Consider the following 15,792-nt stretch of genomic DNA (forward strand, 5'->3'; position numbering starts at 1 on the left):
TGTGTCAGTGGGAGGTGAGAAGGTGTCGTTAGCTGGTGCCAAGTGAATTTTTGTCCTATTCCTTTGACTCAACTTTTCCTGGCATCGAGTCACTTGAAGTAGCCAAAAATATTCCACAACTTTGGTTACTGTGTAGAGGTAAGGGAGGGCTTCCTCGAATGCAAGATCTGGTGATTGTCTCAATTGGTGGCATGTGAGAAACAGTCCTGCTTGTGAGCAGGAAGTAACCCTGTGAGTAGTTCAAGAAAACAGGGATTGGCTGGGCATGGTGGCTCACGCCTGTAATCCCAGCACTTTGGAAGGCCAAGGCAGGCGGATCACTTGAGGTCAGGAGTTCGAGACCAGGCTGGCCAACATGGTGAAACCCTGTCTCTACTAAAAATACGAAAATTAGCTGGGCGTGGTGGCAGGTACCTGTAGTCCCAGCTACTGGGGAGGATGAGGCAGGAGAATCGCTTGAAGCCAGGAGGTGGAGGTTGCAGTGAGCCGAGATCACACTATTGCACTCCAGCCTGGGCAACAGAGCGAGACTCCGTTTCAAAAAACAAAAGAAGAAAGAAAAAATAACAACAGGGATGTCTTTCACTTGTGGAAGAGGCTATCTTTAAAAATATTTCCCCTTGAAGGATCTGGCAGAGCTACCATACTTCTTGGAAAGATTTGGCCTTTGTTGTATGGGGTTGGCCTTGGTGTCTGAATTTCTTCTTCTGTGAAGTGGGAATAGTACTTTCTGGAGGTGTTATGAGGTTAAGAACAAGTTGTAAAAGCATCTGGAGAAGCATGCATGGAAGAATATTTGTTTACATCATTTTGGCAAAAGCTGTTGGCAATGAGAAAATGTTACAGAGTCAGATTTTATTCATTCAGAATTTTTCAAGAAATGAAGGGTTCCATAAAAAGGAATTTTGAGGTGAACCAAAGACTAGGCTTCTAAACTTCAAACTTCAAATTTTAAGCTTTTAAGCTCAGCTCTTTCTAAAATTTATTGCATACATCTTTCCTTTTTAAAATAGTGCACTAAATATCACTTGAAATGTTACTGATGATTCAGGGTCATAATTTTAAAAACTTTTATTTGGAAATAATCTCAGGCCGGGCACTGTGGCTCTTGCTTATAATTCTAGCACTTTGGGAGGCCGAGGCAGGCGGATCACCTGTGGTCAGGGGTTCGAGACCAGCCTGGTCAACATGGTGAAGCCATCTCTACTAAAAATACAAAAATTAGCTGGGCGTGGTGGCACATCCCTGTAATCCCAGCTACCCAGGAGGCTGAGGCAGGAGAATCACTGGAACCCAGAAGGCGGAGGCTGCAGTGAGCCGAGATTGTATCACTGCACTCCAGCCTGTGTGACAGAGTGAGACTCCGTCTAAAAAAAAAAAAAAAAAAAAAGAAATAATCTCAGAGAAGTTACAAAATAAAAATAGTACAAAGAAAATTGTATGTAGCTTTTACCTAGATTCACTTGTAGAATTTTACCGTTTGCTTTAGCTTTATCATTTGATTTCTTCCTTCCTTCCTTCTTTTTCTTTCTTTATCTCTGTCTTCTGTCTATCTGCCTTTGTCTATCTATCTATCCATCCATATCTAGTTTTTCCAAGGAAATTTACATATATCATGCATCAGCTCTCTTTAGCCCCAAATACTTTAGTGTTAATTTTCTAAAATAGAAGTGTTCTCTTACATAACCACAGTACCATTATCAACTCAGGAAATTTAGCACAGATACAATTTTTTAACTTACTATTTATATTTCAATTTAGTTGATTGGCCCAACTGTGTTTATAGCATGTTTTCCTCCAGTGCAGGACTCAGGCTACAGTCAGGTATTACATTCAATTGTGAGGTCTATTTAGCCTCCTTTAATCTGTGATGTTTCTATAGCTTTTCTTTGTCTTCTATGACATTGATATTTTGAAATAATACAGCCCTCTCCCCCACCACTTTTCTTTCAGTAGAATGTTCCTCATTTTGAGTTTGTCAATGTTTTCTTGTGATTAGTTTCAGGCTTTGATATGTATTTATTTATTTATTTATTTTTGAGACGAAGTCTCGCTGTGTTACCCAGGCTGGAGTGCAGTGGTGCAATCTCAGCTCACTGCAGCCTCTGCTTCCCAGGTTCAAGCGATTCTCTTGCCTCAGCTTCATGAGTAGCTGGGACTACAGGTGTGCACCACCATGCCCGGCTAATTTTTTTATTTTTTATTTTTAGTAGCGACGAGGTTTCACCATGTTGGCCAGGCTGGTCTCGAACTCCTGACCTCAAGCCATCCACCTGCTCGGCCTCCTGAAGTGCTGGGATTACAGGCATGAGCCATCGCACCTGGCCTCAGGCTCTGTTTGTTAGACTGGAACATTGCATAAGCATTGTGCCCTTCTAAGGTATCACATTTGCAAGCATACAGTGTTCCTCTGCCCTTCATTGGTGATGTTAATTTTGATCAGCAGTCAAGATGTGGTCCAGTTTTTCCATGGAATAATTACAATTTGTTTTCTCCCTTGCTACTAATAAGAAGTCTGTGGGAAGACACTTTAAAACCATGCAAATAGTCTACTCATTCAAGTCTCCCCACTAGAGTTAGCATCCATTGATGATCCTTGCCTAATCAAATCTTTACTATGGTGGTTGTAAAATGGTGATTTTCTAACTGTGACACATCCTGCACATTTACCAGTAAGCTCTTGGCATTCTTTCAGCGAGAGTCTTTGCTTCTTAGTTAATTAACTATTGGTATGAACTCATGAGTTCCTATATTTTTTCTTACGGTGTTATCATTCATTATTGTTTTTAATTATTTTGGTGCTCAAATTGTTTTGGATTTGGTCAGTAGATTTCCCTTCCAGCTGGCTCTTGTGTCCCTGTGACATGCCCCATCATGTGTTTGAGCACTTCCTTTACTTTCTGGTGTCACAGGTTGTCCCAGGCTCATCTAGTGTCTATCTGCAGCAGCTCAGGGTCATCATTTTGAATAGCTCCTGTGTAGTTATGCACACAGAAGCTACTGGAATGTTTGGAGCTAGTTATCACTTTACAAAAGGGTCTCAAATTACTGCTCTTTGTTTTTATGTGTGTCCTTTTTGTAGTTTTCCTTTTTCCTGGCTGTCAGGCAGTTGTTAGTGACTTTGGGAGGTCCCTCCAGCTTTAGCTCTTTTAAATTGCTGTTCCTCAAATGGCCTCACTCAAATGGGCTATGAGTGAGAGCTCATATGAGTGAACTCATTTTTACTTTACAAAAGAGCCCATTTGAGAGAGTCCGTTTGAGTGAGCCCAAGTTGGGCTTTCACTAAAATGGGCTATGAGTAAGAGCCCGAAGCATACTTTTATGAACAAAGTGTATGAACTTGAGTGCATGAACTTAACTTTGTTAGTACTTTGGTTCCCAGCTGTCCTCTGGATAGCTGAGGTTGTAGGTAGGGGTGTGGATAAATGAATGGTTATTATTCTTCTAAGAGGTTTGTAATTAAAGAAGATATTTGTGTCCCCTTTGAATTATAGGATTTCAGGTCAGATATTTAGTTCCACTCTTAAAATCTGAATTTCAAAAAATCCATCAGAAGGATGTAAAGCTGTGGCTCTTAACCCTGGCTACATATTAGGGAGCTTTTAAAATGTGCTGATGTCTGGTCTCTTTACAAGAGGTTTTAATTAATTGGTTTGGGGTGCAGATTGAGGATGGGGAGTTTCAAAAATTCCCCTAATGACTAATGTTCAACCAAGATTGAGAACAACTGGTGTGAAGAATTGGGCCGGATGTGGTGGCTCAAGTCTATAATCCCAGCACTTTGGGAGGCCGAGGCGGGTGGATCACGAAGTCAGGAGTTTGAGACCTGCCTGGCCAAGATGGTGAAACCTGTATCTACTGAAAATACAAAAATTAGCTGGGCATGGTGGCGGGAGCCTGTAATCCCAGCTACTCGGGAGGCTGAGGCAGAGAATTGCTTGAATCTGGGAGGCGGAGGAACTAGAAGACACTTTGGAGATTGTCTAGTCTAGTGCATTTCTTTATGGATAAGCAAACTAAAGACCGAAGAGATGAAGTGACTTGTCCAAATAATAGCATTCTATTTTTCTTTGTAAATGAACCTGTTCCTTCAAGCCAGAGATTGTAAGCATGTGATCCACAGATTTTACATATCAGAATCACTAGCAGATTTTGTTAAAGTACAGATTCCCGTGCTTTACCCAGATCTACTAGATTGGGATCTTGGCATGGGGCAGTCTGGGAACCTGTATTTTCCACAAGTCTCCCCAATGCTGCTAATAAACATTAAAGTTTGAAAACCACCACACTGAATGGACTATGTATGTTAATAAAGGAGAACCAAGTTATTTATCCTATACAGTTACAGAAATAAATGATAGATAATGAACAAGCTACAACAAAGTGCCAGTGTTTGTTTGTTTGTTTGTTTGTTTCTTTTTTTTTGTAGACAGGGTCTCACTCTGTTACCCAGGTTGGAGTACAGTGGTACAACTGTGGCTCACGGCTCACTGCAGTCTCTACTTCCCAGGCTCAGGCAATCCTCCTACCTCAGCCTCCTGAGTAGCTGGGTCTATAGGCATGCACCACCATGCCCGGGTAATTTTTGTATTTTTTAAAGACTGGGTTTTGCTATGTTGCTCAGGCTGGTCTCAAACTCCTGGGCTCAAGTGATCTGCCCGCCTTGGCCTCCCAAAATGTTGGGATTACAGGTGTGAGCCACCACACCTGGCCCAATGTTAATTTCTTTTTATTTCTTTTTTTCTTTTGGAGGCAGGATCTTGCTCTGTCACCCAGGCTGGAGTGCAGTGGTGCCATCTTGGCTCACTGCAACCCCCACCTCCCAGCCTCCAGCAAGGCATCCTCCTACCTCAATCTCCTGAGGAGCTGGGACAACAGGCATGTGCTACTACGCCTAGATAATTTTTTATGTTTTTGGTAGAGAGGGGTGTGACTGCATTACCCAGGCTGGTCTCGAACTCCTGAGCTCAAGCGATCTGCCCACCTTGGCCCCCCAAAGTGTTGGAATTACAGGCATGAGCCACTGCACCTGGCCATTAATTTCTAATAAATCCATAAAGTAGACCCTTTTGTAGGATGTTAGCTCAGGTAAAACTCCATACCTTTATGATGATTATATGAAAGTATTCAGCTTTTCTTTTAGAAAAGAGGTGTGGAATTTATGTGTACTTGTGAAATTCAAACACATTAACTCCACCGAGATGACTCTAGTAAGGTTTAGACCTCAGTTCAAAAACGTAGTTCTAGGTCAGGTATGGTAGCTTGCACCTGTAATCCCAGCACTTTGGGAGGCTGAGACAGGTGGGTTGCTTGAGCCCAGGAGTTCGAGACCAGCCTGGGCAACAGAGCATACCGAGTCTCTAATAAAAGAAACAACAACAACAACAAACTAGCTGGGTGTGGTGGTGCGTGCCTCCTGGCTGAGGCAGGAGGATTGCTTGAGCCCAGGGGTTCGAGGCTATAGTGAGCTATGATCAAGCCACTGTCCTCCAGTCTGGCAACAGAGTGAAACACTGTCTCAAAAGTAGTTCTAGTAGACTGTGGAAATGCAGACAGGAGATTAATAATTTAGTAGATGATAGCTGTTGACCATTTCATCCATTATCCTGCAAACATGCATTCAGTTTCAATGTTCATTAACAGACCTGACCTCAGGGACCCATGTCCCCAAGAGCCACCCTCCACCCAAGATTATCCTGCAGATGAGCAGCAGCCATTTGCAGTGCTCCTTCCCTGAGGTTAATTAAGCTTATATTTGTCTGAGAGTTGTAATAAGTACAAGTCATCTTCCTAATTCCCATTGCCATCAGTGACTGCTGAGCCTCTCGGAGGGCATGGGGCCATTGGACTTCTTGTGGAAATGAAGGGCTATTGACTATCTCAAAAGGTTGGAATTGTCTTCAAATGCTTAAGTTTTTACCCTAATGACATGTCGTGAACATTTCAATCAATGTGTCCTTAACTGGACCCACTAGCAAATTGATGAATTTGCTGGAAGGTGTTTGTTAAAAATAAATAAAAAGAATAATAAGAACCAACTACAAAATGTGAAAGAATATTACATAAACAAAAAAATTAAATGAGCCCTCAAAAGTGATTAGGATGGGTCAGTGCACCACTACCAAAGTAACCTTGATACGGTGTTTTGGAAAAAAATTCACCCCTGCCTTCTGCACTGAAAAGTAAATCCAGTACTGAATCAGACCCCTTGCTCCTTTTCCAAAGTGCTAGCTAATATTTTTACCACCCCTTTTCATCTTAAATTGGTGTTCTGACAGTTTTCTTTATGTGTTTTGAAGTTGACACATATTTGGGAATGATGCTTTCTTACCAGCTCCTAACATGTCCTTTACAAGTTTAAGGGATGCTGAGCATCACCTTACAGAATAACGCTGAGGTGCTAAATTTTACAAGTTGACAGCTGAGGGTCAGGGAGACTGCAACTGAAATATACCACCCCCTTATTTTAGTACTAATAGAAACATCAATGGGTTTTTTCAGAATATTAGCGAGCTTTACTCCAATGTCTCATGTACCCGTACGTGTGTGGCCACAGGGCTCTCTTGGTCTCTGTATGGGGAGATCACGTCAACTGAGAGAATGGTTATTTAGCTTATCACCATTCCCCGGGAGAACACATAAGATCTTGGAGAGGGCATGGACTGGTACAAGTGCTGATTGTATAATGCTCCATGCAGCCATAGCACAGTGTATGGAGTAAGGAAGGTGGGGGGAGAGCTTGTGGAGCTGTAGAAATATTGAATAAATGAAAATGTGGATTCTCTCTTTGTGTGTAGTATGAAATGCTTCATGTCACACCACCAATGAGCCCACCAGATGTCCTCAAGACCAGTCCTGTGGCTGATGCTGCTGGTTGGGTGGATGTGGATAAAGAAACTCTGCAACACAAGAGGTACCCAAATGTGTTTGGGATTGGGGACTGCACCAACCTTCCTACGTCAAAGACCGCTGCTGCAGTAGGTAAGTTAACCAGCTCTATTTCTCCCTTTCTCAAAAATATGTCACCTCAAGGCATGATTGTAACAAAAACAAAAGCTTGGCATCGGCCAGAGACAGTGGTTCCTGCCTGTAATCTCAGCACTTTGGGAGACTCAGGCAGGCAGGTCATTTGAGGCCAGGAGTTTGAGACCAGCCTGGCCAACATGGTGAAACCCCATCTCTGCTAAAAATACAAAAATTAGTCAGGCGTGTGGCGGGCGCCTGCAATCCCAGCTACTCAGGAGGCTGAGGCAGAAGAATTGCTTGAACCCAGGAGGTGGAGGTTGCAGGGAGCCAAGATCGCACCACTCCTTTCCAGCCTGGGTGACAGAGAAAGGCTTCATCTCAAAAAAAAAAAAAAAGGCCTTCCTAAGACAGAAGCAAGTTGTCAATGAACCCAGTGTCATATACAGCAAAAAGTACCTTTTGAGTGCTTTGCCCCAGAGTAGCATGATCTTATCTACCTTTTCTAGGTCAGAGGGGTTGTTGTCAGAAGAAGGGGCCTTAGAGAGAGTGCATCACTTTTCTAGGTCTCTTGAATTCTGTTACTTCTCATACTGCCATACTGGCATCCCTGGTATTCTTTGCCTCTGACACCAGGGAGGTTGGCTATTTTTCTTCTGCCTGAGACACCATAAAGCTCAAGGAGCATTTGTTTTCCCAGAGAACACATGCAAGTCAATGAAAGCTTGCAGACCAGAAAATTGTCCTGTTAAGACAAATACAGTGGAGCATGCCCTGAGTGGTACACGATTAAGGCCTCAGCCTGGAAAACTAAATTCTTCACCTCGATGTTCTGCACCAGCAGTGATGGGGAGAATTGCCTTTTAGATTCTGTCCTCTACTGACAGGAACTGGCTTCTCTGGATGCTATAAAACACAAGACCTTCAGTATGGTCATGTTTTGTGTGAATTAGACACCTGTGGAACAGATTGTGTTACTTTTGCTGACTATTTCAACCTCAAGGTAGACCATCTAGGAAACTCACTGAGTGTCTTTTTCATTATTAATATTAATTTCCTTCCAACTTTTTATTTAAAAAAAATCTCAAACCTATACAAATTTGAAATAAATTATAATACTCATATACCCTTCAGGTATTAACCAATTATTAATATTTTGTGACATTTGCTTCATCGTATTTATGTATATATGTATATTATGTATGTATATATTATGTGTGTGTGTGTGTACATATATATATATATATATATTTTGTTTGTTTGTTTGTTTGTTTTTTGGTGGGGGGACAGAATTTCACTCTTGTTGCCTGGACTGGAGTGCAGTGGCGCACTCTCAGCTCACTGCAACCTCTGTCTCCCAGGTTCAAGCGATTCTCCTTCCTCAGCCTCCCAAGTAGCTGGTATTACAGGCACCCACCACCACACCTGGCTAATTTTTTAATTTTTAGTAGAGATGGGGTTTCACCATGTTGGCCAGGCTGGTCTCGAACTCCTGGCTGCAGGTGATCTGCCCACGTTGGCCTCCCAAAGTGCTAGGATTATAGGCGTGAGCCACCACACCCAGCCCGTATTTATGTATATTTTCCTAAAAATGTCCTTTTTTGTCCCAGCCCCTCCTTAAATCCACCAGCCAGTCAAGGATCACACACTGCACTGGGCGTCTTGCCTCTTTGGTTCCCTTTAATATAGAGCAGGCCTTCTGACATTTTTTTCTTTACTTTCACGACATCGATATTTTTGAAGATTCCAGGCCAGTTACCTTGTAGAATACCCCAAAATTTAGAATTGTCTAGTTGCTTTCTTATGGTTAGATTCAGGTTATATGTTTTGGCAAAAATCTCCATACCTGAGGCTGCGTACCTCCCTCTGTGGCACCTCAGGAGCCTGTCATGTTAGTTTGTCTTGTCTTTAGTGAAGCTAGACTTCCTCACTGGGTTAAGGGGTGTTCTCTCTCTCTTTCTCTCTCTTTTTTTTTCATTGTAAAAGTACTCTCTCTGTCTTTGTAATTTGTAGGTAGTCTGTGGGGTGATACTTTGAAATGACACTCATTTAATGTAAGCCTGCAGCATTTATGTGGTGAAACTACCTGTGATGTGAGGCCCAGATTACCCAGCTTTTAGCCTTCTTCAAACAAATATTTAATTCGATGTTCCAGATAGATAAGACTGAATATGACTGAACAAAAATATTCTAAGTGGAAAGTCTTGTTCCCAGTCCTGCAGTGCATCTGCGTGGCTTCCACAGTCCCCCAACCACGGAGGGAGCATCCCCATTGTTTTTACATTTGTGTCTTACAATCTGCAACCTATTCTATGGTTGCTCTAGAGCTTATTTAAAGAGTCCACTCTTAATTATATCTGGGTTGTTTCCAACCCATTTTTATTCAAACAGTACCATAATGAGTGCTCTTTACCTGCTATTTAGGTTGGTGCAAAAGTAATTGCGGTTTTTGCCATTAAGAGTAATGTCTCTAAATTTTTGCCATTAAGAGTAGTGGCAAAAACCGCAATTACTTGAACCAACCTAATATTTCACCTGTGTGAAAGTCTATTTACTCTTCTCTTCAATGTCCAAATTACAATAGTACTAGCTGTTCCCAAGCAGATCTTCATTTCTTCTTAGATTCCCTTCCCCAAATCCTCTGAGTATCCCAAGGCAATGCTACACTTTTTCCACAAATCTGTCCTTGGGTTTACTTGCCACCAATCCTCTGTCCAGACCCTTATGCGATTGTGAGCAAGACCCATCTTGCCATGTTGAGTCTGGCTTTCCGGAGCTCATGTCCCCTTCTCTGCTTCTCTCTGCCCCAGGATGCTCCTTTAATTACTCCCAGCACAGCAAAGATCAGGATGTGGCATTTAACAAAAGTTAACTGAAGGCATGGGCATGATAGAAGGGGATTGTAATACAGGGCAAAAACCCAAGTCCCGCACGCCTGCACCCATGCACACTTTAAGCCTGGATGTTGAGTGACTGCTTGCTGGCTCCACAGGCCTCACCTCTCTGTGGTGGCACCCACTGGACGTCTCCACTCCTTTTCCATTGCCCTTGATGTCCTGCTGCTGTGGCCTCCTCAAGTGTTCTCAGTCCAGATTCCAAACTCTTTATGGCCCTCAAACAGGAACACAGTTTTCCAAAAGGGAAATATGATCTTTAGAGATGTTGCTTTGCCCACAGTGAATATAGCCATTTAATTTTTTTGGGTTTTTTAGAGACAAGGTCTCGCTCTGTTGCCCAGGGTGGAGTGCAGTAGAGTGATCATGGCTCGCTGCAGACTTGACCTCTTGGGCTCAAGTGATCCTTCCACTTCAACCCCCACCCCTCCACCCAAGTAGCTGGAACTGTAGGCATGTGTCACCATACCCAGCTAATTTTTAAGTTATCTGTAGAGATAGGGTCTCCCTATGTTGCCCAAGTCTCAAACTCCTGGGCTCAAGTGATCCTCCTGCTTTGGCCTTCCAAAATGTTGGGATTATAGGCATTAGCCACTGTGCTTGGCCTCATTTAATATATATATATATTTAGATGGAGTCTTGCTCTGTTGCCTAGGCTGGAGTGCAGTGGCACGATCTTGGCTCACTGCAACCTCTGCCTCCTGGGTTCAAGCAATTCTCTTGTCTTAGCCTCCTGAGTAGCTAGGATTATAGGCACCTGCCACCACGCCTGGCTAATTTTTCTATTTTTGGTAGAGATGGGGTTTTACCATGTTGGCCAGGCTGTTCTGATCCACCCACCTCAGCCTCCCGAAGTGCTGGGATTACAGGCGTGAGCCACCACGCCCAGCCTCATTTAATATTTTTAAGCAGAGTTCTTTACTCTACATTTTTTTGACCCCCACCCATTCTAGAAAAAAAAAATCATTGCTTCTTTGATTTGGGCATCAGCAAACTATAGCTTATGGGGCAATGCAGTCCACTGCCTGTTTTTGTATGGTGGAAATTTTGTTTTTTCTCATTATATAATATCTTTGATTTGCCGTTGGCCCACAAGGCCTGCAATTTTTCTTACAGAAAAAGTTTGCTAACCCCTGATTTGGGAGATTGCAAAATAACCACTTTAATAAGCATTTTATAATACAAAGGTAACCCATCTTTCCTCAAATGTGAATCCCATGTTCTACCTCTAGAGACACAAACTGCCGTATCTTCGTTTTATTTTATTTTTGAGACAGAGTCTCATTCCGTCATGCAGGCTGGAGGGCAGTGGTGCGATCTCAGCTCATTGCAACCTCTGCCTCCGGATTCAATCTATTCTTGTGCCTCAGCCTCCTGAGTAGCTGGAATTACAGGAGCGACACCACGCCTGGCTAATTTTTTGTATTTTTAGTAGAGACAGGTTTCACCATGTTGGCCAGGCTGGTCTCAAACTCCTGTGATCTGCTCACCTTGGTCCCCCAAAGTGCTGAGATTACAGGCGTATGCCACCATGCTCGGCCACAAACTGCTGTCTCCTTAAAAGGGTAGTCTTTTTTTGTTTTTCTGAGGTGGCGTCTCACTTTATCCCCAAGGGTGGAGTGCAGTGGTGCCATCTCGGCTTGCTGCAACCTCCGCGATTCTCCTGCCTCAGCCTCCTGAGTAGCTGGGATTACAGGTGTGTACCATCATGCCTGACTAATTTTTGTATTTTTAGTAGAGATGGGGTTTCATCATATTGGCCAGGCTGGTCTTGAACTCCAGACCTCAAATGATCCACTTTCCTCGGCCTCCCAAAGTGTTGGGATTACAGGCATGAGCCACCATGCCCATCTCGGCAGTCTTAATTATTCAACATTGAACACAAACTGGGTTTAGATTATATGAAGAAACTATTACTAATATTTTGGGGGTGTGAAAATACTGTGGGTTTGTGTTAAGAAAATTCCCCATCAGAGATACAGACAGGAAGATTTATGAGTGAACTGATGTGATATCTGCTCTAAAAATACAGCAGAAAAAAAATAGCATGTGTGATGAGATGCATGAAACGAAACGATGGAATTTGAACATTTTCCTAACAAAAAAGGCAGTCTCCCCACTCTTGCCAAAGAAAAACAGAAACAAATCCCGATGTATCTGTATCTGTCTGTCGTTCTGTCTGTCTGTCTATCTAGGAAAGAGACAGAGAGATGGAAATACAGGTCGATCTATATATCTGTATCTCTATATCTATAGATCTATATCTATATCCACAGATCTATATCTATATCTGTATCTATATCCACCTGGTCCTGCCTCAGCCAGTACAGTCCGGTAGAGAGGAAGGCCTGCTTTGTCTTATTGGAAATGCCTGGGGCTACCAATCCAGACTGCCTGTGAACAGGGACACAGGGATAACTTATCCGCATGGCCAAGAACACTGAGTAAGTGGACACACAGACTAAGTTGACAGCCTCAACCCCAGGAGGAGAGGCAGTGGATTTGGGGTAGGTCCATCCTTACAGCTGCACTGGAGGGAGTCGGCTCTTTAGTTTCAAACCCATGGAAACACATGCGCAGGCCTTTCATGAATTAAAGAACCCCCTCCGGTAGTCAGAATTTCAATTAGTAAGAAGGTCATGTTCTAGTCACAGTCTCGAGGGATGGGAAATGGAATCTTCTTAACTTGTTTACATTAAAGTTATTTGCAAATTAGTTTTCATGGAAAACCTAGATGCTTACATTTTTCTGACTTTCCCATTTCTCTTATAGCTGCCCAGTCAGGAATACTTGATAGAACAATTTCTGTGATTATGAAGAATCAAACACCAACAAAGAAGGTTTGTATGCCTTGTAAGAATCACTGTCTCAATGATCATCTTCCATTCTGTGTAAAAGTAGTGTTTTCCCACAATTTTGCACTTTCTTTCTTTTCTTTTCTTTTTTTTTTTGAAGTGGAGCTTTGCTCTTGTTGCCCAGGCTGGAGTGCAATGGCACGATCTCGGCTCACTGCAACCTCCACCTCCTGGGTTCAAGTGATTCTCCTGCCTCAGCCTCCCAAATAGATGGAATTACAGGCATGTGCCACCACGCCTGGCTAATTTTTTGTATTTTTAGTAGAGACAGGGTTTCTCCATGTTGGTCAGGCTGATCTCAAACTCCTGACCTCAGGTGATCCACCCGCCTTGGCCTCCCAAAGTGCTGGGATTACAGGTGTGAGCCACCGCGCCTGGCCCAGTTTTGCACTTTCTTAATTAGTGTCTCCAATATGGGCATTTCTGTTTTTGCCATTAGTACTATTTTTTTTGTAATATAATTTACATTTTTCACAGTACAAAAAGTTAGAATATACAGAAAAGAAAAAAATATATAACCACTAACAGCAAATAATAAATTCTATAGTGTTAATATAGTACCATGAAAAAAATCTACTTTCCAACTCAGTCTGATTTACAATTTTAGTATGATGGCTACACATCATGTCCACTGGTGACCGGCTACAGCCGTGTGATTCTTGCTGAGTTTGACTACAAAGCGGAGCCGCTAGAAACCTTCCCCTTTGATCAAAGCAAAGAGCGCCTTTCCATGTATGTCATGAAAGCTGACCTGATGCCTTTCCTGTATTGGAATATGATGCTAAGGTAAGTGCACTGCCTGGTTCCTGGATGAGGAGAGGGATTTGTAGCACATCTCCACCCACAGGGGATGCAGCCTCTTTTCTTCATTATTAGCAGTGACCAAGTGTTCTGTCTTCCATGCTCTAGGCCCTCTTTTGCTGCTGGATAAATAATAATAGTAAATCACTTTCACATACCAAGTACTCTATCATCTGCTACCTTACTTTTTTTTTTTTTTTTTTTGAGACAGAGTCTTGCTCTGTTGCCCAGGTTGGAGTGCAGTGGCACGATCTTGGCTCACTGCAACCTCCACTTCCTGGGTTCATGCAATTTTCCTGCCCCAGCCTCCTGAGTAGCTGGAATTACAGGTGCCTGCCACCATGCCTGGCTAATTTTTATATTTTTAGTAGAGATGGGTCTCTACTAAATGTTGGCCAGGCTGGTCTCAAACTCCCAACCTCAAGTGATCCGCCCCCCTCGGCCTCCCAATGTGTTGGGATTACAGGCATGAGCCACCGCTCCTGGCCCCTTACCTTTGTTTTTATTGTTATGGGAGAAACCAAACAGTGAGTAAGAGCACAGACTTTGGAGTCAGACCTGCATTTGAGTCATACTTCTGCTATTAGCATGGCAGAAGTCATTAGCAGTGTCATTATGGCCATTAGCAGTGTCATGCTATTAGCATGACATACATAGCTGTGTGTCCCAGGGAAAGTTCTGTTTAATTTAATTAAACACTCTTCGTGTTTAAATTTCTCATCTGCAAAATGAAAGTAACATTGCCTACCTCACAAGATGGAGGTTAATGAGATAACACATAAAGAGGCAGGTACATAGTAGGGATTCAATAAGCAAATAGAGTAATAAAAACGAGTAATTCCTCTTCCTCCTTTTTTTTTTTTTTTGGAGGCAAAGTCTTGCCCTGCCACCCAGGCTGGAGTGCAGTGGTGTGATCTCAGCTCGCTGCAACCTCCACCTCCCGGGTTCAAGCAATTTTCCTGCCTCAGCCTCCCAAGTAGCTGGGATTACAGGAATGCACCACCATGCCCAGCTAATTTTTGTATTTTTAGTAGAGACAGGGTTTTGCCATGTTGGCCAGGCTGGTCTCAAACTCCTGGCCTCAAATGATCCACCTGCCTCAGCCTCCCAAAGTGCTGGGATTACCAGTGTGAGCCACTGCACCCAGCCACTCTTCTGCATTCTAAAAGCTGATGACCTCATTTGACTTTTCTAAACCCATATGAGAGAGAAATCTGGGTGTCTACATCAGTGGTCCTGAACCAAGAGTGATCTTCCTACCCCTTGCTGCCCCAGGGACATTTGATAATTTCTGGAGACACTTTTTGGTTGTTACAACTGGAGGGGTGCTACTTGCATTTAGTGAGCAGAGGCCAGGGATACTGCTAAACGTCCTATAATGCCAGGTCAACCCCCAACAGCAAAGAATTATCTGGTCCAACATATCAATAGGGCCAAGATTGCAAAATCCTGACCTACAGTTAATTATGAGCTAATGAAAGCAGAAAGAGTAGCAGTTTGCATGTAGTAGAGGCTTTAGACACATTTGCCAAATTGAGTTAGCACATCCAGGCTCACACAGCAAGTCTTTGTCAAAGCTTAGGACTGGAAGTAGGTTGTCCCCTCCTAGTCATGGGATCTCTCCAACTCACTAGACAATCTTGCTTTACGTGCTGATGAACATGCTCTGTGAGCAGCCTGGCTTCCCTTTCAGCATCCTCCTGACTGAAGTCACCCCATCTCTCTTGCTGCAGGTACATTTTTTTGTGTTATTTCTTACAGGGGTTACTGGGGAGGACCAGCGTTTCTGCGCAAGTTGTTTCATCTAGGTATGAGTTAAGGATGGCTCGGCACTTGCTCATCTTGGATGGCTTCTGGGCCAAAACTGCAGTCACCGAATGACCAAGAGCAGCACGAAGGACTTGGAACCTATCCTTCTAAAGAGTTTCTTGATGGGTAATGGTGACCAAATGCCTCCCTTTTCAGTACCTTTGAACAGCAACCATGTGGGCTACTCATGATGGGCTTGATTCTTTGGGAATAATAAAATGAAATAATACTTTTATTTTCTGAATAAAAGTTTGTCACTGATTGTGTTCTATGAGAAAATTTTATCTTGGCTGATAGGGATGAAAAGTTCCAGCACTTGGGAGAAAAATATGGTGGTGGTGGGCTAGCTTATATGTTATCTACTGTGAGTATTCAGCTGACAGCTGGCATAATTTCACAGAGCCTATTTGGATTCACTGAAAAGGGTCATTCCAGGGACAATATTGTTTCAAACATAGTGGGCAGTAGCC

At 43.0% G+C, this 15,792-nt stretch overlaps 1 protein-coding gene across 9 annotated transcripts in view; it reads left to right on the forward strand.

Annotated features, from left to right (window-relative positions):
- The window catches only part of SQOR (sulfide quinone oxidoreductase), a 61,011-nt gene extending 45,428 nt beyond the window's left edge, over positions 1 to 15,583 (forward strand). For 8 of the 9 annotated variants that reach the window (XM_034938707.3, XM_034938706.3, XM_055098394.1 and 5 more), the window contains 4 exons: positions 6,798 to 6,981; positions 12,630 to 12,697; positions 13,320 to 13,498; positions 15,275 to 15,583. In XM_034938707.3, the coding sequence (XP_034794598.1) occupies positions 6,798 to 6,981; positions 12,630 to 12,697; positions 13,320 to 13,498; positions 15,275 to 15,332 (489 nt within the window). In that variant the 3' untranslated portion in view covers positions 15,333 to 15,583. Of the gene's footprint in view, positions 1 to 6,797; positions 6,982 to 12,133; positions 12,302 to 12,629; positions 12,698 to 13,319; positions 13,499 to 15,274 lie in introns of those variants that run through there. The other variant, XR_010109909.1, reaches the window with a different exon arrangement.
- Positions 15,584 to 15,792: the final 209 nt, after the last annotated feature.

Source organism: Pan paniscus, chromosome 16, assembly GCF_029289425.2.
Source record: "Pan paniscus chromosome 16, NHGRI_mPanPan1-v2.0_pri, whole genome shotgun sequence".
Classification (NCBI taxonomy): Eukaryota; Metazoa; Chordata; class Mammalia; order Primates; family Hominidae; genus Pan; species Pan paniscus.